Genomic DNA, 23,392 nt, shown 5'->3' with positions numbered 1-23,392 from the left:
GTAGCTTTTTCAGTTTTCCTTTGTTTTTTAGTATACTCAGCTTATCCGTTAGGTTTTCCATTTCTGCTACAAAGATTTGGTCGCCGATCTTCACCGCTCCTCTCAGTTTGACCTCTAATTTCAGATTTCTTCCTATGAAGTGTTCTACTGACTCCTTTACAGGCTTTCCGTCGGTAGCATCTAGTGTTAGGCCTTTTAATACTATATTATTTCTCCGTCTATCTTTTTCCAATTGTTCTATTCTATTGTTTGCCATTTTTAAACCTTCTTCCAATTTTTCGTTTTTTTCTTTCAGCTCCTTAATATATTCCATCGTTTCTTTTTGGTCTTTCCGTATGGTTCTTATTTCTGCCATCATTTCATCATTTTTCCACATAACTTCCCGCATCATTTTTATCATCTCTTCATTTGTGTCGTTGCTTTTATTCGGTGTTCGTCTCGTCAGGTTACTCTTTTCAAAATATAATTTATCTTCTTTATATTTTTTCTTCTTAGATTCTTCGTCGCTACTATCAGATAGTTCTTCATTCTTTCTATAGGTTTCCTTTCAGATTGTTCCTGTTCCGCCACTGGCCATTTTAAATTAAATGTTAAATGTTATCCTCGGCACTAATATAAATATTATTATTATAAGTACACTTAGAAGTTTATTTTTATTTTTAACAAGAACGCTTTTTTAAGTTTAACGATTATCGATAACGATAACGATAGGTCTTTTAAAAACCGGTGTTTTTATTGTGATAGGTTTCGAATCCGAAATTACCTTAGCGCCAATACACCGGCCACACGACCTCTCGCTTTGCTTGCCAAATTCGAACTCTCATTGTAGTGATTACGACGCTAAATTTGATCGGGCAATCGGAGTTCATTTGCCAGCCATCCCAATATTTTTTTCAATCCATTTCGAATAGAAAAAAATCTAGTGTACTTTCGATGGACACAAAGAATTATATTGAAAAAAAAGTATTGGGTTGGACAAGGGCGGTCATAAGGGGGGGACCATGGCCCCCCCAAAGGTGGCAATGTACCTTAAATAAACTTGTCTAGTAACACAGGATAATGTTATGTTAATATATTTTAAATTATTTACTCTGTAAATTAATTATTTTGAATGGATTCACATACGGATTTTGAAATACCTAGATACTGCAATCTGTAATAATGATAATTAATCATAATGCCTGTCTCTTCAACTCTGGTTACGCCAATGCAAGTGCATCGCCTCCCGCGCGAATCCCGACACCGGCGACGTCCAGTGTAGAAACAGAAACATAAGAATGCCTATGTACATATTTTTTTATGGAAGTTATATCGTTGTGTATTGTGTAGAAATTTGAACGTTCTGAAGTATCTATCGTCTACCCGATATACACTATCGTATCGTAGTTATAGAGGTGACATAGGTGCAGTGCACTATATATATTGCCGGATTGTAATCATCATTTTATTCCAGGGTGACAGGTGAGTAAAAATCCATAGATAGGTTAGGAATAATTTTCTGTTTGCTAACGGAACGAATACATCAGCAATGAGTAAATAATACTCTGCAGTTTTCTCTCGTCCAGCGCAGATGTTCGCTATATAGGATGCTATTTCGAAATACAAAAGTTAATAGATTCCGATTTGAACGAAAAGTGACTGCAAATTATTATTAGGCTCAAATTAAAAAACCTGGGCATATCCGTCTCTCGTTTGGCCGGAATCACAAATGTTCTTTTTTTTCAGAAAATGAAGAGGGCAAACAATACGAATACGTTGAATTCGTATTTTTCTGTTGTTCCGAAGAAAGTAATTAAAGATGTGGGTGACAATGGGTCATCCCGGTCATCTTCCTCATCGTCTTCTCAACAGAATCTCGTAGTGTCAGAACGACTTACAACAGTATCAACATTACAAACATCAGTTAATAATGAAAATACTCTAAAGCAAGTCGCTGTAGAAAAGTCCAATGAAGTTAGTAACTACGACATTGGTCGAGTTGTTGATGGTTTGAGTGGTTTGGGAGACTTTCAAAAATATAATTATTTGAAAAATACGTGGGTTCCGGAAAAAAACTACTCATTTCCATTTTCTGAACATAACAAAAATAACAAGTTAGTTAAGCGGTACTTGAGATACGATCATCTCCAAAAATATAACTGGATTGCGTTTTCGGACTTGAAAAAAGGACTTTTTTGTAAGCACTGTGCTATCTTCGCAAATTCAGGTGGTAAAAATAAAGCAACAAGTTTGCAAAGTTTGGTTACCACACCAGTTACAAAATTTGCAAAATTATTTGGAATGGATGGTGTGCTAGATAAACATAATACAAATCGATATCACATTGAAGCGGTTTTATCGAGCGATAATTTTATAAAATGTTACGAAAACCGATCTTTAGATATAAGAAATTTGATAGATAGTGCTCGAGCCAGGCAGATAGAGGATAATCGAAATCGGCTCAAACCAATCATTCGATCTATAATTTTTTTAGCCAAACAATGTATACCTTTCCGTGGCCATAGAGATGACGGGTCATTGTTAGAAGAAAGCAATGTGACAAATAATGAGGGAAACTTCCGAGAGCTTCTTCGATTCAGAATCGAAGCAGGAGACAAAACTTTAGAAGAGCATTTAAGAAACACGTCGTCACGTGCCACATATATTAGCAAAAGAACGCAAAATGAGTTGATTGAATGTTGTAAAGACGAAATTTTGTCTGTTACCGTGAAAAAAATTAGTGATGCTAAATATTACAGCATTATGTTTGACGAAACTACTGACATAGCACATGTTTCCCAAATGTCGATTGTTATTAGATACTTAGAAGGTAACAACGTGCGGGAGGATTTTGTGTCATTCATAGATTGTCATTCTGAGAACTATGAGCTCAGTCCCGATACGTTGGAACCGGTTTTGAATGGTACTATTTTAGGAAAATCAGTGATAAAACAAGTTCAAAAATTTCGTTTACCATTGGAAAATTGTGTAGGAATTTGTACAGACGGATGCAGCGTAATGACATCAAAACAACAAGGAGCCGTCCAAGAAATTCAAAAAGAAATGAATATAGCTCTACGATGTCCATGTTTCAATCATGCTTTAAATTTGAGTTTGTCGAAATCATCAAACGTTCAATGTGTAAGAAATGCTGTAGGGGTAATGAAGGAAATAATATCTTTTTTCAAAGCCTCTTCTAAACGCAATTATGTCCTCAAACAAACATTGGGTGATCAGCTCTCTGGATTTTGTGAAACGCGATGGGTAGAACGGCACGACTCCGTTCTGCAGTTTAAAGCATCGATTGAAAAAATTTTGCAAGCTTTGAATTTGATTTCCGAATGGAACGAAAGAGAATCTTCCAGTAAAGCTAGGACGCATATACTTGCGATCTCATCAAATTGCAGCTTTATTATCACTTTGTTTTGTCTAAATGAAGTACTCGCAATAACGTTACCTCTGAGCAAATTATTGCAAACAAAAAATTTGGCTATAAGCTCTACACAGAATGCTGTTCTAAATACGCTGCTTGTTTTGAAAGACAAACGCAACAATGCAGAAACAAATTTCAATGCTTTGCTTTAAAGAAATAATGCCATGTCTAGAAAATTTGAATATAGATTTATGTATTCCAAGAGTGAATAAATTCATGAAAAATCGACCTAATCCAGATATTCATTCCTCCACAGAATACTTTCGAATAACGATATATATTCCTTTACTTGAAAGTATCATTTCCGACATTGAGTGTCGTTTCCAGCAAGAAACCATGGATGTATTTAATCTGCAAATATGTGTTCCTGCTATATTAATTCATTCAAATGAAGATGACATCCATTCCGCCGTAGAAATTTTGATTGCAAAATATGGAAGTTTGTTTGAGACAGTTAGAGATGTGCTGAAGTCAACTTTTATTGCAGAGCTACATTTATGGAAAATGAGATGGAAACACAGCAAAGAATCGGAAATTCCGAGCGATGATCTAAATGCTCTCATACAATGTGAAGAAATGATGTATCCAATCATTAATAAAATTTTAAAAATATTGTGTACTCTTCCAGTAAGTGTTGCATCTGCAGAGAGGAGTTTTTCAGGACTGAGAAGACTTAAGAGTTGGCTGAGGGCCAATATGGGTGAAGAACGGTTAACTGGCCTTGCACTAATGCATGTACACAAGGACATTGTTATTAACGAAGACAATATAATAGAACGTTTCGCTAAAAGTGGAGTGAGCCGAAACATAGAGTTCGTCATGTAGAGTATTAGTTTTTTGTTTATAATTTCATTTCATTCGAGTTATTGTTATTTTCTCTTTTCAATATATAAAACATCCCATTCTGCGTTTTGTGTCTGTATTGAAATTGAGAGCTAATATCTAATTGTACAAAATGCCCCCCCCCCCCCTGAATTAAGATATATGACCGCCCTTGGGGTTGAATGGGATATGAACTCGGATTGCCCTATCACAAGTTTAGTGTCATAACTACTAGCCCATTTGGGCGATAATGCGGCAAAGGTTTTTATAACGCTTAACGTGTAATCGAGAAACATTACATTCAAGTTCATAAATTTAATAAAAGAATAAAAACCGCCAAACGCCGTAAAAATGATGGTTGAGACAATATTCCAGCTACAAAAGAGCTGATATTATGAATATTAGGTGGTGCAAAAATGTATTTTCATTCTGATCGAAAATAAAATTCTAGTTTTATTTTGAAATATTTTTCCACGATATTTGCTAATGGTAGGGGAGCCCAAGCGGGGATTTTTGCAGTTACTCGAGCGCGTCAGATTATCACATGGCACAGTGGTTCCAAATGCTGAAAACGTGGCCATGAGGAGCAAAAAGTCCCTATCTAGGGATTTTCATGTTAACAGTTGTTTTCTCATACTATCGTAGAGTCATAATACGCAGGTAAAAGGATCAAACTGAATGTATTCTGGTTCATAGCTCAAGGATAAGTGAGCTATGTCCGAGGTTATTTTGGCCTGCAGAGAAAGTGAAAAAGAAAGAGTAAATTGAAGACGCTGTAAAACGTTTTGTAGTTTATCAATTTTACAGCTGTAAAGCAGATTCTATTTTTTTAAGTAGGTACAGTAGAACCCCGATTATCCGTGTGCGGATTATCCGGGCTGCGGATTATCCGTGCTATGATTTTCTCTTACTCAAATTGCATTTTTGATGTTGCATCAAAATAGCGTCACCGTAAATCTTCTTTCTTCTTCTTTATGTGCCGTCTTCTACCGAAGGTTGGCGACCATCAAACGATAGGTTTCTCTGTTTTGTGCCGCATGTATTATGTTCGCAGCTTCTGGTATTTGAAACCATTCTCTCAAGTTTCTCAGCCAGGATTTCTTCTTTCTGCCCAAACCTCTTCTACCTTAAATCTTGCCTTCCACGATAAGCTGTAGCAGACTGTACTTATCATTACGGAACACATGGCCCAGGTATGACGCTTTCCTCCTTTTAACAGTTGTTAACAATTCCACCTCATTACCCATTCGTCTCAATACCTCTGTGTTGGTCACTCTGTCTGTCCAAGGTATTCTCAGTATGCGTCGATACAGCCACATTTCTAGAGCCGCTAACTTCTTTATAGTTGCTGCTGTTAACGTCCACCCTTCTACTCCGTAAAGTAGCGTAGAGAGTACGTAGCATTTCGTGGCGCGCCATCGGAGGTTAACGCTTAGGTTGCGGTTGCTTAAGAGCTTTCTCATTTTTATGAATTTGGATCTTGCTATTTCAATTCGGATTATAATCTCTACGTCTGGGTCCCACTTATCATTTACTGTATATCCCAGATATTTAAATCGGTGGACTCTTTCAATACGTTCGGCTTCAATATTCAGGTCGATATGTTGAATGTTCTTTTTACTGATCACCATAAATTTAGTTTTCTTTCTATTGATCTTCAGTCCAAATCGATTGCCAGTTGTATTTACTCTATTTAGCATCATCTGTAAATCTTCGATGTTATCGGCCAGTATAACAGTATCATCTGCATATCGAAAATTACTTATTGGTACGCCATTAATCTTGATGCCCTCATTGTACTCTTCCAGTGACTCTAGAAATATTTGTTCCGTGTACAGGTTGAAAAGCAGTGGCGAAAGAATACAGCCCTGTCTAACCCCTTTAGAAATGGTTATGTTTTCACTCACCGTATGTCCATTCTTTATGTGGGCTGTTTGATTCCAATATAGATTTTTTATAATCTGGATGTCCTTAGTCTCAAGTCCTGAAAGATGTAATAGTTCTATGAGTTTGTCATGTTTGATAGTATCGAATGCTTTCTCATAGTCGATAAAACAGGCGTAAACGTCTTTCTGTTGATCCAGGCATTTTTGAATCAAGACTTGTATTGCAAATAGGGGCTCTCGAGTTCCAAAACCGCATCTAAAACCGAACTGTGTTTTACTTATGCTGTGTTCTAATTTTGCTCGTATTCTGGAATGGATAATATGCAAGAATACTTTAAGGGTGTGACTCATTAAACTTATAAGGCGATATTCACCGTAAATCACTTGACGAAAACTCTATACTCCGAGAGGGAGGCTCATGAAAGATTTATTTTTTCTAAGTATGTATACACGTACCACGTACCTATGTATCATACATGAGAAATAAATGTTCGAATTATCAGTGCTTTTCAATTATCCGTGCCACGGCCGGTCCCGAGGAGCACGGATAATCGGGGTTCTACCGTATATAGTAATGTAAGATGTAAGTAAATTGAAGGGGAAAGGGGCAAAATACAAAATTTTAAGATTTAGGGCCGGTTGTTCGAACGCTAATCAACAATGATCATTATCAAATAATAGGGCTTTTCATCGATTGTCATTTGTTTCGAGCTTCTGTCATATGTTATATAATCTGTGTATATTAACATTATACACGGATTATACAAACAATGACAGAAGCTCGAAACAAATTACTGTGAATGAAAAGCCCTATTAATTACTCTCACCAACTGTCAATGTCAACTTGTTTGGGTTGCTAAAAACATAATTGATTACAATTCTGAGACTATAATCAATTAATATAACAATAATTATTAACATAATTGATAATAAATCTCATAATTGTAATTAATTATGTTTTCAGCAACCCAAACAAAGTTGACATTGACAGTTTTGGTGACAGTAATTAAATATTTGATAATGATCATTGTTGATTAGCGTTCGAACAACCGGCCCTTAGTAACAATAAATGCCTTAAATTTGTTAATGCATAAATAGTTAAAATATACTTGAAATAATAAAAATTTTATAAAGATACATTCAAAAAGTACAAAATTCTGCATAATTCTGAGATTAATGTTTATTAATCTTAAGTGTTAAAGTTAATAGTAAGAAGATACAGAATCACTTTGGTTTAGCTGCCTATGCATTGCTGGCAGAAAAATGCTGCATTGTTTTTCAGAAAAAATAATGTCAGATTCGTAATCAGCGATGCCAACAACCCTTAAGAACGAAAGTAATTCCGAAGTGTATAAACAATATACGCTTTTAAAGGTTTCTGACTACGTTTTCGGCATTTGGAACCACAGTGCATGGGGAGAAACCTTGTACCCTGTAAATGTACCTCTACCATATACATATTGGCTCTAATACAGGTGAGTTCGTTAAGGGGGGTCCGAAAAAAAAATCTATCCTTAGAAAAACTCGAAATCGTCATATTAAAAGATAAGTACATACAAAATAGTGTATATTTCAAAAATCTAACAAATCTGCAAAATAGTGTATATTTCGTAGGAAAATGGGTGAGTCACAAAATTTCACAAAAAAAGCTAATATTTTGCGAAATGAACGTCTGATCGAAAAACTAAAAAATATGTGTTGGCATGTTCAATATTTTTCAGAAATCTATTGAATGATACCAAACACACTCCCCACTAAGACAGTTGGGGATTGAATTTAGAATTTTAAATACGAAGACCGTGATAGTTCGCGAAATGAACATCAGATCGAAAAACTGAAAAATACCACATATTCAATATTTTTGAAAAATCTATCGAATGGCCCCAAACACGACCCCCCCAAGGACGTGGAGTGTGGGGTTACTTTAAAATCTTTCCTTATGTAAAATTAAGTAATTTTTATTCGAGAGATTTTTTACAATTATGGATAGATGACGCTATAATCGGAAAAAAGGATTGTTGGAAATGGAAAACTAAATTAAAAAATGGAAAGTCATAAATATATTTCTGCCGCGTATGTCATTACTGGTCTAATGACTGTTTTGTAAATTCTGTCTTTCACTTCTTTTCCGATATTTTTTTTTCTTCATATTATTTCATTCAGGCAACCTGTGGCTCTCTGTTTGCTTTATTCACCTGACCCTCCACTTCTGTGTCGAGCTTTCCGTAGCTAGATACTATGCATAATATAATATTGGCATCAAATTAATTGTTTTCCGTTCCTAATCGCCACTCCTTTCTATTGTGGCAGTCTTCCTCTCTTAGATTTCTTTCAGACATCGCCTTGGAGATGCCCTTTATCCATGTAGTTGCTGGTCTTCCTCGTTTTCGTTTTTCTGTGGGGGTCCATTCTAACACTTTTTTTGGGGATTCTCCTTTCATCCATTCGTCTTAGGTGTCTGTACCAAACTAACTGTTGTCTTTCGATGTCATCTATGATTGTTCTTTCTATTTCCATTTGTTGTCTAATGTCGTCGTTTCTTATGTGTTCTAGTCTAGATCTTCTTGCTGACCTTCTCCAAAAATCCATCTCAGTGGCTAGTAATTTATCTTTGTACTTGTTGGTTAATTGCCAGACTTCAGCTCCATAAGTTAATACTGGTTTTAATATTGTGTTATAAATTCGTTTTTTATTTTCTGTTCTTATATTTTTTTGCCACAGTACCGAATTCAGGGCTCCCATCACCTGTTTTTCCCTTTACTATCCTTTCCTTAATATTTTCTTCGTTTCGTCCTGTACTAGTTAGTTTTATTCCCAGATATATGTATTCATCGCAGCTTGTAATTGTCTCCTGTTCCAGGTTCAGGTTCTCTGTTTCTTCCCGTCCTACGCATAAGTATTGTGTTTTTTTGGTATTCACCTCCAGGCCCCATTTTCTATATTCCTCTATTAGTTTCCTTGCCATATATTCCAGATCTTCCTTGTCCTGTGCAATTACAATTTGGTCATCTGCATAGTGCAGCGTGTACAGTATCGCATCTCCTATCGGTAGTCCCATTCCATTGCACTTCTTCTTCCATTGTCTAAGGGGTTCATCAATATATATATATATATATATATATATATATATATATATATATATATATATATATATATATATATATATATTGAATAATACTGGAGATATACAGCATCCTTGCCTTAGACCTTTAGTGGCCAGGAAACCTTTTGATATTTTATTTCCGCTTTTAATTTTGGATGTCGAGTTTCTATATAGTTCTTTGAGTGCCTGTATAATAGATACATTTATGCTGGTCTTTTCTAGTACTTCCCAAAGTCTATTAATGGGGACCGTGTCATAAGCCTTCGTTAGATCTACCATGAGTAAATGCAACTCTTGGCCTCTTGACATCCTACAAATTAATTGTACATATACAAAAACCCCTCCGTGGCTCAGTGGTAAGAGGTCCTACCTGTGGATCGAAACGTCTGAATGGTTGTGAGTTCGAATCTCACCAGGGTAGAGAATTAATAGTTTCTATCCTTGTGACATCGGTACTCACCGGAGGGAACGCAGACATTCGGATACAATTAGCGTCTCTTTGCAAGGTAATGACGTCAACTTTCACATTACAGTAGATACCTAATTGGAAAAATCCACTGTATGATCACCATGCCAATGGCCATTAGCTGTCGAGGCATTAGCTAAATAAAAAAAATTGTATACAAAGTATACAATACTGTTTTCTAAAAAAAACATTATTAAAGTATTTATTGCAGGGTTCGAAACGATCTAGAGTTATTCCAATGGATCTTTGCACAAACGTAATGATTTATTTGCAAACAAGTTAAATCAAAACATTAAGTGAAACATATGTTGCCATCTACTTTCAATGTAATCGTTAGGATGTGGTTATTATCCCGGTGGACATATTTTATAAAGTTATTCTATTGCAGTTTTGATCTTTTTTCACTATTGAGGAGATTGATGAAAGCATTGAATTATCCACATCGCACATCCATCAATACACATCAATATCACACTCCTCTTTAATTATTTATGTTTTACCATCCTATATTTAAAATATAATATGATACAACGATATAATATATTATTATTCAACCTGTGTTGACAAGAAGAATGGTTTTAATTTCACTACTGATTAAATCTTTTGAACTCGATTTATTTATAAATTTGTTGATTTGACTGAAATATAGAATATTCATTTAGTATTACGTTATGCGATTTTTGAGCCCCCTGCCCTAGGTAATGCACTGTAATGGGGCGTTCACATATTACATAACACAATTTTTGACCCCCCCGTGCTACGTAATACTTGAACAATCCCTTAGGTGTATCAAAACTTGGACTTGATCCAATCTCATTTATTCTAATATTAATTTAATCCATATAGATAAACCTAAACTTGTCATATTCAGTATTTCAATGGAATGTGATACATTCATGATACAAGATAATAAAAAATGAAGAAGAGAAATGAGTTTCCTACCAATCCTATACTCCTCCAGTTCTTTTTTTATTTCAATTTTAATTTCATTAGATACATCTTCTACAACATGGTATTCTATTTTAATATCATCTGAACAATACTCATCTAATACTGACTCTTGTCCAAAACTCTTGTTAAATCCTCATGGGATCAATGGCAAGCTAGTCCTTGAGAAGCAAGTAATTTAATGGTGACAACAACTCTTCTTAGGACTTTTATCCAATAATCAGCTTGGCGTTCTGCTTGCTGTTTCAAGCAAGCATCTATAACTCCATGTAACTGATGATCTTGTTGTTAATGTAACCATAGAGTTCAGATGAAATTTGCTTTCTTCATGTGTTTCCAGTGGGTAAAATATGTCCAAAATAAGTTGAACTGTTTTTTTTTAAATAATTTGCATGTGTAACAATAAACAGCTTTAAACCTTACGTCATATATTAGCCATTCTCTCTTCTCTTTGCCTCCATTGGGTTTCACTCTATAAGAGTTGCTTTCATTAAATCTTCTATAATAAACTTTGTCTCCAGCTTCAAAAACTTTTTTTACAATTTTCTAAGAAATCACTCTTTGGTTTAAAAGTTATCACAGTTCTTATAAAGTTATCAGTCTTAAAATCAGACCATTTCCAAATCGCAGGTATTTCGTAGTATTTTTGTCTATTTCAAAAAATATGTTCTTACTGACTTTAATTTGTTATTAATAAAAGGAAGGGTCACTTCAGGCTCCTGGGCGCCCAGTGGATAAACCGGCACTGTTTATTTAGATGTAGCAACCAAGGTGACTTGATCCAATTCCATTTATTTTAATATTATTTTAATCCATATATGTAGATAAACCTAAAAGTCATATTCAGTATTTCCGTGGAATGTGAAATATCACATTCATGACACAAGATAATTAAAAATGAAGAAGAGAAATGAGTTTCTTACCAATGCTATACTGCTCCAGTTCTTTTTTTCTTTCAATTTTAATTTCATTAGATACATCTTCTACAACATGGTTTTCTATTTTAATATCATCTGAACAATACTCATCTATTACAGACTCTTGTCCTTGTCCAGAACTGCTTTCAAAGAGGTATTCATCTAGTTCAGATTTAACTTGCTTATTGTTATATATCTTTAGCGTATCTCCTTCATCTTTAATATTTGTTAACATTTCTTGGTTTCTAGAATCCTTAATATTTTCATTACATTCCATATTAAATTAAAATAATAATAAAAGAAAATACCTTGAACTTGAAAATGCAAACTATACAAACCAAACAGCAAACAAGTGTCAAAAATCGGTCAAGTGTCAAGTCACAGATCACCTACGACAGTAGTTCAAATGATGACGGTAATTTGTCACGACCACAGCGGCTGCCTGTCATCAGAAATCGCCTGAGTGGTTGCATGATACTTTATTCATCATGAGTGGTTGTATCCAGCGCTGATAGGGAAAGCTTACTAAATCTCATGATACTATAAATAAAGTATAAAAAATAATTTTTTCGTATAAAGAATTTTTTTTGATAATTTGGATAATTCTGAGCAAAAAAGGTCTCCTGTGATTTTTCTCTAAAATTGATTGTTGTCGAGTTATATGGCCATTTTCGCATTTTTCAAATTTTAAATTGCGTATAACTCGACAACAATCAATTTTAGAAAAAAACAGTGATATGGGAGAGAGGGGATACGACATAAGGGATGATTTTGTATTTACTAAATGGGACCACTTGATTTGACACATTTGTGCTACATCCAATATGGCGACGGGCAGGTTTTTATACGTTATATATGGAATATGTTATTAAAATTATTAATTATTTATTTATATAATATAATATAATTTTATAGTTATATATTTTATATAGAGCAAAATCTCCTACCAAAGAGTTGTTCCGCCATATTGGATGGAGCGTTTTTGCGAGTGAAACCGAGCCCATCTACTTCACCTTATGCCGCATCCCCTCCCTCCCACATCACTGGAAAAAAATCACAACAGACCTTTTTGCTCGGAATGTCCCAAATTATCTAAAAAAAAATTGTTCGAAGTGAAAAAATTGTTTTTGTGAATTTGTTTAAAAAAAATGTTTAAACAATTTTTCGACCACGGCACCGCCCGGCACCTTGTGAATATGTTATAAGGACCTCTTTTTGAGTAAGGTTGTACAAAAAAATCGAGAATAATTTCACTAACGGGGGCGACGATACCTCCTGGACTATAGCGCTAATTGTTAATAATTAAAAATAACAGCTTTGTAATAAGATAATTACAAAAATCTCTTTAGGACCTTGAAGAAGGGGTTTGAAAAACCCCTGTGTCGTGTAAAGAAAAAAAATATCAATGTATAAACCTTCTCATATTTCTTTCCAATACGAAAATGCAGCAGCTTCATAATACTCTGGTTAAATCGGAGAGTGCAGGAAGAGTCTATACCGGTTTCGGAGGTCTTTTCCCCCTCATCAGTAGTCCCATATCCTCTTCTCACCGATTTACCCTACCCAGGTACCACAGCTTGGGCCTTCCCGAATTGTAAAGAAAGAAATGTCACGGATAAACTAGGGCCATCTACCGAAAAATAAAGTAAGTTATCAATCGAAGTAGCACAGAAAACGACAATAAATATCGCTTCCGTACCATCAGACTGACAACAGGTGGAATACTTTCTTTGGTTACACCTCCTGAGATTTTCAAAATTTATAAATCATACAGGGTGCCGAGGAAATTAAGATGAGAGAATTTTAAATAATTCACAACTCATATACTCAGCGTGGTAAAAGCTCCAACAAGAAAGATTCCTTATAGTCTAAGAGCTAGTGAACCCTCCGACTAACGGTCTTCCTGTAAGGCTAGAGATTTGTATAGTGATAATTCATAGCACACCAAGGCTAGAAACCATGACCTGGCAGGCATCAGCCGTGCACGTGTATCTACCAGGTGAATCGAAAAGTGCATAATTTAGGGGGAAAATAAACATTCTCCTGCGTAAAGTTTAAATTTAAGTATGTGTTTGAGTAAGTCATTTAGCAGAAATGTGTACAATGACAGGCGATTCTAAAGAGCATAAGACCTTGCCAGGCAAGGGGAAAGATTAGGGGTTTTTCCTAAAATTATTTTTTTTGCATCGAACAAAGTTTTTTTAGGTTTTTTGAATCATTCTAAACAGAAAAGGTCTTTAGTAACTTTTCTCTTAGGTTAATAGTTTTTGTTATTGTATAAGCGATTAAAATTTTTGAAAATTGCGAAATCGGTCACTTTTAACCCTAAATCGGTCATTTAACTAAAAATTTCAATGTTACCAAGGTAGGTAGAAATTCTTTAAACATTGATTGATGAAATCCCGAAGAGGTTTTTGCAATACAATATCCAAAACCCCTTTGTTTTTTATTTGCTAATCAAGCGGGCGCTACACTGTAGCATAAGTGAGGACGTTTGAGTTTGCATGAATTCATTATCTCGAGAATGGGCAAATTTGAAGAGAAATCCTCAGACAGGTCGATTTTTATTCTTAAATTAGGACTTTTTGGCATATAAATAATACTAGTGACGTTATCCATCTGGGAGTGATGACGTAATCGATGATTTTTTAAATGAGAGTAGGGGTTGTGTGATATCTCATTTGAAAGGTTATTTAATTCTCTATTCAGTAATATAAACATTAACATAATTATTTATATAGGGTGTACAAAAAATTTATTTTTATTAAATTAATTTAGACAAAAAGAAGAAAAAAATTTTTTGTACACCCTATATAAATAATTATGTTAATGTTTATATTACTGAATAGAGAATTAAATAACCCTTCAAATGAGCTATCACACAACCCCTACTCTCATTTAAAAAAAATCATCGATTAGGTCATCACGCCCAGATGGATGACGTCATTAGTAATATATATATATATATATATATATATATATATATATATATATATATATATATATATATATATATATATATATATAGTTTTATTGATGTTCTTGAACCATACTAAGTATATAATAACAAAATTGTTTTTCTTTTTTCTTGGGTTTAGCTTCAAAGATTAGGTTTTAAATTTGGAACTAGATTTTATTTTCCATTTATATACAATCAACGTTTCGGCGGATATCTCTCACCTTTGTCAAGATTGATTCTAAAATTACAAATGAAAGACAATACATTATTTTAGAAAAATATTAAAAACTTACCAAACACGGAAAACGACACACTAACGACGATGAACAGACACAAATTAAAAATTGAGTGTTGATATCTCACTGCTTACTGTCCAAACATACTTTATAGTTAATTACAGGAGCGTATCTTTTATGTTGTGAAGGGATACAAAGTGGAAATATGTTATTTTAAGAATTTTTTATTGATGGTGTGATTTATTATTAATTAAATTAGATTAAAATAAATTCTATTTAGGTTATCCGTGTCTTTCCTATCGTTGATTGAATTTTTGTTTCTTTTTATTTCTATTGATTCGTAAATCTCCCTCTTCTTTTTGTTCTTCTCAGTTTTTAAAATTTTTGTGTTTTCGAAGTCAAATGTATGCTTCTTCCCATTCTCATGTTTTGTCAGTGCAGTGGTGTTGTTTTTGTCGTAGTTGTTTTTGTCGTATTTGTGGGAACGAATTCTGGATTGAAGCAGTTGACTTGTTTGCCCAATGTAGACACCATCACAGTTTGTACAAGGTATCTCATAAACAACATGTGATTTTTTGAGTTTGGGAGTTTTGGTTTTAAGTTTGGTGAAATATTTATTTAAAAGGTTGTTTCCTTTATGAGCCACTGTTATGTTATGTTGGGCTAGAAGATGCATCAGTTGTTCGGATAAACCTTTTATATATGGAAGAGTTGTATATGTAGTCTTGGTTCTACTACTTTTGTTGTTGTTGGTGTTGTTATAAAATTTGTTTATTCTTGATTTAAATACCGATTCGATTAGATGTTCGGGATATGCATTACTGAGGAGGGCATTTTTTGCTTTTTTTATTGCAGTTGGTCTATATTCTGGATCTGTTAGCTTTATGGATCGATCAGCAAGACCTATAATTACCGACTTCTTCTGGGAGAATGGATGGTGAGATTTATAGTTGAGATATCGTGAAGACCATGTTTCTTTTGTGAACCACATAGTTTTGATTGTCTCAGCCCCCCCCCCCCCCATTAGGGTATTAAATTCCTGCTAAGTGGAACGAGCTCAAAATTTTTAGTTTGCGGAATATGAGAGCTCATAAATAGCTCATAAATAAGGGCTATTTGTTTTTTAATTTTTGCAAGTGGGGGGGGGGGGGGCAGCTCAACACGGGTAACGTTTGGTAGAAGTCTCTAGGATTTACAGTTTCTGAAAAAGGATTTTTCAAAGTTCGCCGCTCACAACATTTTTGGGCCATTTTCCCCATTACTTCGCAAATATTGTTCTGTAACTTTTTTCTACGCATTCTTAAGTATATGTAATGGTACATTTAGTAGAAAAAGAAGTCAATTACCTTTAAAATGGACTATTGTATAGGGTTATACGACTATTTTTAAGCAAGATATGGTTTTTCAAAGTTTTATACTTTTAATGATTTTTGATATTTTTTAGGATTATTTTTTAAATTCCTCATTATGACTTTTTTCTTGTACATTTAGGTATATACATTGTGAAATAAAAAAGCTTATTTTCTTTACTCTAAAATGGCGAATATCCAAGGGTATCCATAATTTGAGAAAAATTTAATTTTTTTTTAATTTTTTTCAATTAGAAGGAAATAATTGCATATTATAACATAATTTTTAATTCCAAATTACTTTTCTTAATAACACTCGTTTAACATCAATAGTGTACGAGGTATTTTGAACATACCTCGTACACTATTGATAAACTTTTATATCTGATGATTGCATCTTAGGTTTTAGTTAGACTATGCAGAGCATTTTATATAGAATATTTTTTTTTATAAAGTTAATAATAAAAAAGTTTTCCATATGGTTCCAACTTAGTGGGACCTATATTGCATGTGTATATGTCACATTTTGAAAATACATATCTTGTTTAAAGATAGATCTAGAATTTTTTACAATACATCATTTTAAAGCAAAGAAAATAAGCTTTCTTTTTTATTGGACAATGTATATACCTAATTCTACAATAAAAAAAAAAGATATAATGAAAATTTTAAAAATAATCATAAAATTGATCAAAAATCATTAAAAGTAAAGAAATTTTAAAAAACCCTATCTTGTTTAAAAATAGTCGTACAGCCTTCTACAATAGACCATTTTAAAGGTAATTGACTTTTATTCTTATTAAATGTAACATTGCATAACCTAAAGCTGCGTAGAAAAAAAGTTACAGAACAATGTTTGCAAAGTAACAAGGAAAATGGCCCAAAATCTCTGTGGGTTGCGAACTTTGAAAAATCATATTTTGGACACTGTAAATCGTAGAGACTTCTTCCAAACGCCATTTTAAAGAGGAAGGATGACAGTTTTTTTCTGTGAAGCAATGCCTATACCTATATCCACGTAGAAAAAAGTTATGGAGCAAAAAACAAAATTGCTAGCTTTCGTGTTTTTTTCTTGTTTTTATTTTGAATATATATCTGTAAAAAAATGTGATATTTCGATAGTAAATTTAACCTGGAACAATTTTACTGTATACGTGTTATTAGGCCAGGAACCGAAGCTTTTCACCTCGCAATTTTTACAGAATGGATCGATTTACTTAAAAATTTGAGAATAAGTAGTGGATAGTCCAAGGATCAAAATCTATATGTTGCCGAAAGGCGCTTTTACCATGGGGGTGGTTGCCACCCCATCTTGGGGGTGGAAATTTTTTATTATATTTTGACCGCAAAAGTTGATAAAAGCATTAATTCTAAGCAAAAAATGTCCTATACGTTTTTTTGATAAAAGTAATAGTTTTCGATTTATTCGCTATCGAAAGTGTTAGTTTTGTATAGAAAAAAATCAATGTTTTTCGATATACTTACTCATTTACGATTCACTCAATGTTTGCCGTAGAAAAAATCTTTTTAAACCAACTTCTTGGAAATTAAATAACCTACAATTTTATATTTAAACATTTTTTCGTATCTCTGATGCTAATCTTTCTATTCTGAAGAAAATGGCCTTTTTTACCAAACTACAAAAATTCGTTATTCGCTTTAACTTCAGTTTTTTAAAAACTAATCATTCTAAGCCAGTCAAACTTTTAGAATCTATTAATAATACATAAATAAATAAGAATGAATAAGGTCAATGACTAAAAACGCCGATAACTTACATTATTATGCTTCCAATTGGATTTCTCCTTTTTTTATTTAAAAAAAAAATATTAATTTTTTAACCGTAACTTTTTTTATTTTTTATCTTAGAAAGTTTGGTAAAAAAAATTTTGTAGGTTTTTACAAGATCTATAATTATATTGGTATTAAATCTTTTTAAAATCGTCAGTCGCAAAAAGAGGTGACTTTAAAAGGGTTGGTAAAGATGGTTTTTGGATGTTATTACAAGATTTAATTGTCAATAGCTCACTCAATTTTTGCTAAAGAAAAATTTTTTGCAAACCAGGTTCTTGGGAATTAAATAAGCTACAATTTCATATTTAAACATTTTTCGTATCTCTAATGCTAATCTTGCTATTCTGAAGAAAAAGCCATTTTTTTCCAAACTACAAAAATTCTTTATTCATTTTAACTCCATTTTTTTTAAAACTAATCATTCTAAGCCGTTCAAACTTTTAGAACCTATTAATAATACATAAATAAAAAGACCAAATAAGGTCAATGACTAATTTTAATTAGGGTGGTGATTAGGGGGTTGCTTGCGATCACTTTTTCGCTGCAAAAAATAGGGACTGACATTATTTTTATTATAAGTCACTCAATTTTTGAGCTAGAGATTTTTTTTACTTCTGGAGATAGATATTTTTAAGTACTTTCAATTAGTTTGAACAAGTTGTCCTCGAAAAATGTATAGTTTTCCCGTTTTTTGACTTTGAAACTACAATATTTAGTATTTGACGAAGAAGAGCCAACATATAATACAGTATAACTCGATTACTATTGGTCTTAAAGAAAATTTAAAAAAACTGTTTTGTTTATTTTTTCACAAGGTACATTTTTGTTAAGTAAATTTGTTTTGATAAAACGAAAACTTTTGGAGTTATTAGCAGAAAACTTATTAAAAACATTGATCTTTTCGATATAAAACTAATATTTTCGATAGCGAATAAATCGAAAACTATCAATTTTATCAAAAAAATGTATTGAATGTTTTTTGCTTAGAATGAAGGTTTTTACCAACTTTTGTGATTAAAATATAAGAAAAAATTTGCACCCCCGAGATGGGGTGACAACCACCCCCATGGTAAAAGCGCCTTTTGGCATGATATAGATTTTGATCCTTAGACTATCCACTACTTATTCTCAAATTTTCAAGCAAATCGATCCATTCTGTAAAAATTGCGAGGTTTTTTCCTATTTTAAGCTTCATTACTTGGACTATATACGAGAGAACTCACCCTAATTCGCCCTGTGCCTAGGGACTAATTCACCCTTTTCTCAAAAACGCACCCCTTTAAATGGTAAAACTCCGCGGTTAATTGATATTTAGAGGTCCATTTACTATATGAAACAATAAAACATCGTTAACGTTGTAGTTCCTTTCTAAAATACATAATAATCAATAGCCTATTAAATTCAAGATCCTGAAGATTTATTTAACTTCTGCTGCGCACAATAGTATTATAAGATACTAATAATACTAATAGGTTATGGGCCACTCCAGTTAAAAGAATATTTTGCAGCAAGAAAAAACTTAAAGATTTGTTTTTTACGATGGCTGAAAATGATCATTCGGGACTTAAAAGTGTTGAAACACTCAGAGGCAGAGAAAATTACAGTACCTGGAAATTCCAAATGACTGCTCTCCTGAAATATGACGGTTTATGGTACACAGTAGCGACGCGTGAGTTTTTCTAAAGTGTTACCAAAACCAGATGTAAAAAAATCTTATTTAAAAAAAATATTTTGAACCGCCCAAATATAAGTTTTTGTTTTCAATCCTGTGGGATAAAATTAAACAAATCACTATTCCCAAATTATATGTATGTAATTATGTATATGTAACAGGTATAACAATAAATAATAAACAAACTAAACATATTATTCTACCATAAAATTAACATAAAAAATGAACAAGTAGGAAAGAAGGAAGATTTTGAAAACTATTGTTTATATTTTAATTCTTCCATTTTCAATAATATCATTTTTTTCTTTAAAATAATATATAAAAAAATATACAAGTAGAATGACTTTTCAAGTAGTTGATCAATTACGCAATACGTAGCAACACTCTTCCATGTTTAAATGCACGCACACTGTAATCTGTAATAGGTACTAAACCAACGTTACTCATCTTCAAAATGGTGACACTACTGATATGCACAGCGTGCCCGCGCGCCGTCTCTAGACCCGTCGCTCCTTCAAAATTTTCAGAGCTAGTCCCGATCGATAGCGAGGGTTTCTCCTGCGTACCATTTACCAGTGCCAGTATTGGTAACAGCATAATAATATATTATGATAACGTGCCATGGATTCACATATCTCGCCAATATTTTCGTGCGTCTAGTTGGCTATTTACTGAATTAGGTACTATTAACAAGTATTTCTGTTGGTAAAAAATATAAATGGAATTATTTCGTAGTATGTAGTCATAAAATATTTATTTGTAAGATTTGTAACTGTTACCAATGGTAACAGTGGTTACATGGACGCTTCGCCACTTATGGTACAGTCGAACCCACTTATTAGAATACCGGTTATAGGAATATACCGGGTTAAGGAATAGAGATTGGAGGTCCCAAAACGTTTCTACTAGCCACCAATGATCGGTTATTAGAATATCCCTGTTATAGGAATACTTTTACTTGGCACGAAGGGTATTCCAATAAGCGGGTTCGACTGTATTGTATTTAGCCAGAGATTCAACGAGGAGATAGCACTTTTAAAAAATAATACTTTCTCTGGATAAGAGTACGTATCCTCATGTAATGCAATTCAAAACAGCTTTAGAGACATGGCTTGCACTTGAAAAAGCATTTGAGGATAAAGGTCTTCATCGTCGACTTCGTTTACTACGAATTTTATGTTCAATTAAACTATCCAATTTTAGTACAATGGAAGAGTACGTAAACGAAACGATTGACTTCTCTCAGCAACTATCTTCTATTGGAAAATCGATCGATGATGAATTTTTGGGTGCAATCATGCTGCAGGGTCGCACAGAAGCATATGATCCAATGGTAATGCCACTGTAAAATTCAAATGTTGACATTACAGCTGATTTTGTCAAGATCAAACTCTTGCAAGACAAAAAATGGCAAAAAGGTAAATGTGAAGAAGACAATGCACTCTCGGCGCAGAAATTTAAAAAAAAGTACCACATTGTTGGGGTTGCGGATCCAAAGGACATTACAAAAATCAATCTGCTAAGAAGAAAATGGACAAATCGCCCGAAAGAAGTAAATCTCAAAGCAAAAGTAACAAAAAAGGTGGTACAACATGTTTCGCTGCATTTGGTATCAACATGAAAGAAAATGTATGGTACGTTGACAGCGGTGCATCTTCACACATGACCGGAAAATACGAAATTTTAACAGAAATTACCAACAAAAATTCTGGTCAAGAGATTGTGGTGGCAAACGACTCCAGACTTACAGTGAAAGGAACTGGTAATGCTACAGTTACACTAAGAGAAAGTCGAGAAGAAAAATTTATACAAAACGTTAGGTATGTACCAAACCTATCGGTAAATCTCTTATCAGTGAACGCCTTAGTAAACAATGGTTGGTCTGTAGTATTTGACATCAACGGATGCAGACTTTTTCACAATCAAAAGATAGCAGTGAAGAAGAGACCTGAAGCCACAGCAAAAAATCTCGATGGATTTTATAAACTTAATACAATGGCTAAGGAAAAAAGTTAATATTGCTAAATCTCAAAATTCACAGATGTTATGGCATAAAAGATTGGGTCATTTAAACTATAAATAAATAGGTCCCAAGATAAATTGGAACCGTTACACGGTTACCGAGTCTTTTCACCACTGTGAACTTTCACATGCCTATTTAAACCACTTTTGCGACTAAACTGCTTACTACAATTTGCACATTTATAAAGTTTACCAGTGTCAACACTCATATGCTGTTTTAAAATACTTAGGCGACTAAACTGTTCACTACAAATTTCACATTTATAAGGTCTTTCACCTGTGTGAATTCTCATATGCAGCTTTAAACTACTATTTTCAGTAAACAGCTTACTACAAATTTCACACGTATAAGGTTTTTCACCCGTGTGAATTTTCATATGCGCATTTAAGTGACTTCGTTGATTAAAATGCTTACTACAAATATCGCATTTATAAGCTTTTTCACCAGTGTGAACTCTCATATGCTCACTTAAATTACGTTTTATAGTAAATTGCTTCCTACAAATTTCACATTTATAAGGTCTTTCACCTGTGTGAATTCTCATAATATGCACCTTTAAACTACTATTTTTAGTAAACAACTTACTACAAATTTCACATTTATAATGTCTTTCACCTGTGTGAATTCTCATATGCACCTTTAAACTACTATTTTCAGTAAACAGCTTACTACAAATTTCACATTTATAAGGTCTTTCACCTGTGTGAATTCTCATATGCAGCTTTAAACTAACAATTTTCAGTAAACAGCTTACTACAAATTTCACACGTATAAGGTTTTTCACCCGTGTGAATTTTCATAGGCGCATTTAAGTGACTTCGTTGATTAAAATGCTTACTACAAATTTCGCATTTATAAGGTTTTTCACCAGTGTGAACTCTCATATGCTCACTTAAATTACGTTTTATAGTAAATTGCTTACTACAAATTTCACATTTATAAGGTCTTTCACCTGTGTGAATTCTCATAATATGCACCTTTAAACTACTATTTTTAGTAAACAGCTTACTACAAATTTCACATTTATAAGGTCTTTCACCTGTGTGAATTCTCATATGCAGCTTTAAACTACTATTTTCAGTAAACAGCTTACTACAAATTTCACACGTATAAGGTTTTTCACCCGTGTGAATTTTCATATGCGCATTTAAGTGACTTCGTTGATTAAAATGCTTACTACAAATTTCGCATTTATAAGGTTTTTCACCAGTGTGAACTCTCATATGCTCACTTAAATTACGTTTTATAGTAAATTGCTTACTACAAATTTCACATTTATAAGGTCTTTCACCTGTGTGAATTCTCATAATATGCACCTTTAAACTACTATTTTTAGTAAACAGTTTACTACAAATTTCACATTTATAATGTCTTTCACCTGTGTGAATTCTCATATGCACCTTTAAACTACTATTTTTAGTAAACAGCTTACTACAAATTTCACATTTATAATGTCTTTCACCTGTGTGAATTCTCATATGCACCTTTAAACTACTATTTTTAGTAAACAGCTTACTACAAATTTCACATTCATAAGGTTTTTCACCACTGTGAATCTTCATATGCTTATTGAAATTACTTATGTGACTAAACTGCTTACTACAAATTTTACATTTATAAGGTTTTTCACCAGTGTGAATTCTCATATGAGCCTTTAAACTACTTTTTACAATAAACAGCTTAGAAGTTTTACATTTATACAGTCTTTCTCCGGTATAAGTTTTCAAATGTGATTTGGGAGCATTAAACGGTTTGGTACTTGTAACTTCCATTGTAATATCGTGTGGAACACCTAAAAGAAAAAT

At 33.2% G+C, this 23,392-nt stretch overlaps 3 protein-coding genes and 1 long non-coding RNA gene across 8 annotated transcripts in view; 1 reads left to right on the top strand and 3 right to left on the bottom strand.

Moving 5' to 3' along the window:
• LOC126892343 (zinc finger protein 845-like) overlaps positions 1-23,392 on the bottom strand; it is a 369,452-nt gene that overhangs the window by 213,230 nt on the left and 132,830 nt on the right. The window lies entirely within an intron of this gene.
• LOC126892341 (zinc finger protein 729-like) overlaps positions 1-23,392 on the bottom strand; it is a 418,287-nt gene that overhangs the window by 340,357 nt on the left and 54,538 nt on the right. For 3 of the 5 annotated variants that reach the window (XM_050661855.1, XM_050661859.1, XM_050661858.1), the window contains exon 1: positions 11,561-11,887. The exons of 1 other annotated variant lie outside the window; for it this stretch is intronic. In XM_050661855.1, the coding sequence (XP_050517812.1) occupies positions 11,561-11,831 (271 nt within the window). In that variant the 5' untranslated portion in view covers positions 11,832-11,887. Of the gene's footprint in view, positions 1-11,560; positions 11,948-23,392 lie in introns of those variants that run through there. One more of the 5 variants, XM_050661856.1, reaches the window with a different exon arrangement.
• Positions 1-23,392, top strand: part of LOC126892351 (uncharacterized) — a 153,621-nt gene that overhangs the window by 101,065 nt on the left and 29,164 nt on the right. The gene's annotated exons all lie outside the window — the stretch shown is intronic.
• Positions 18,975-22,412, bottom strand: LOC126892346 (zinc finger protein 678-like). Its single transcript, XM_050661869.1, has one exon. The coding sequence runs from the start codon at positions 22,300-22,302 to the stop codon at positions 21,682-21,684; it is 621 nt and encodes a 206-aa protein (XP_050517826.1). The 5' UTR covers positions 22,303-22,412; the 3' UTR covers positions 18,975-21,681.

Source organism: Diabrotica virgifera, chromosome 9 (genome assembly GCF_917563875.1).
Source record: "Diabrotica virgifera virgifera chromosome 9, PGI_DIABVI_V3a".
Taxonomy (NCBI): Eukaryota; Metazoa; Arthropoda; class Insecta; order Coleoptera; family Chrysomelidae; genus Diabrotica; species Diabrotica virgifera.
Note: the sequence above shows the minus strand (reverse complement) of the source record. Positions and strands in the feature narration are given on the sequence as shown.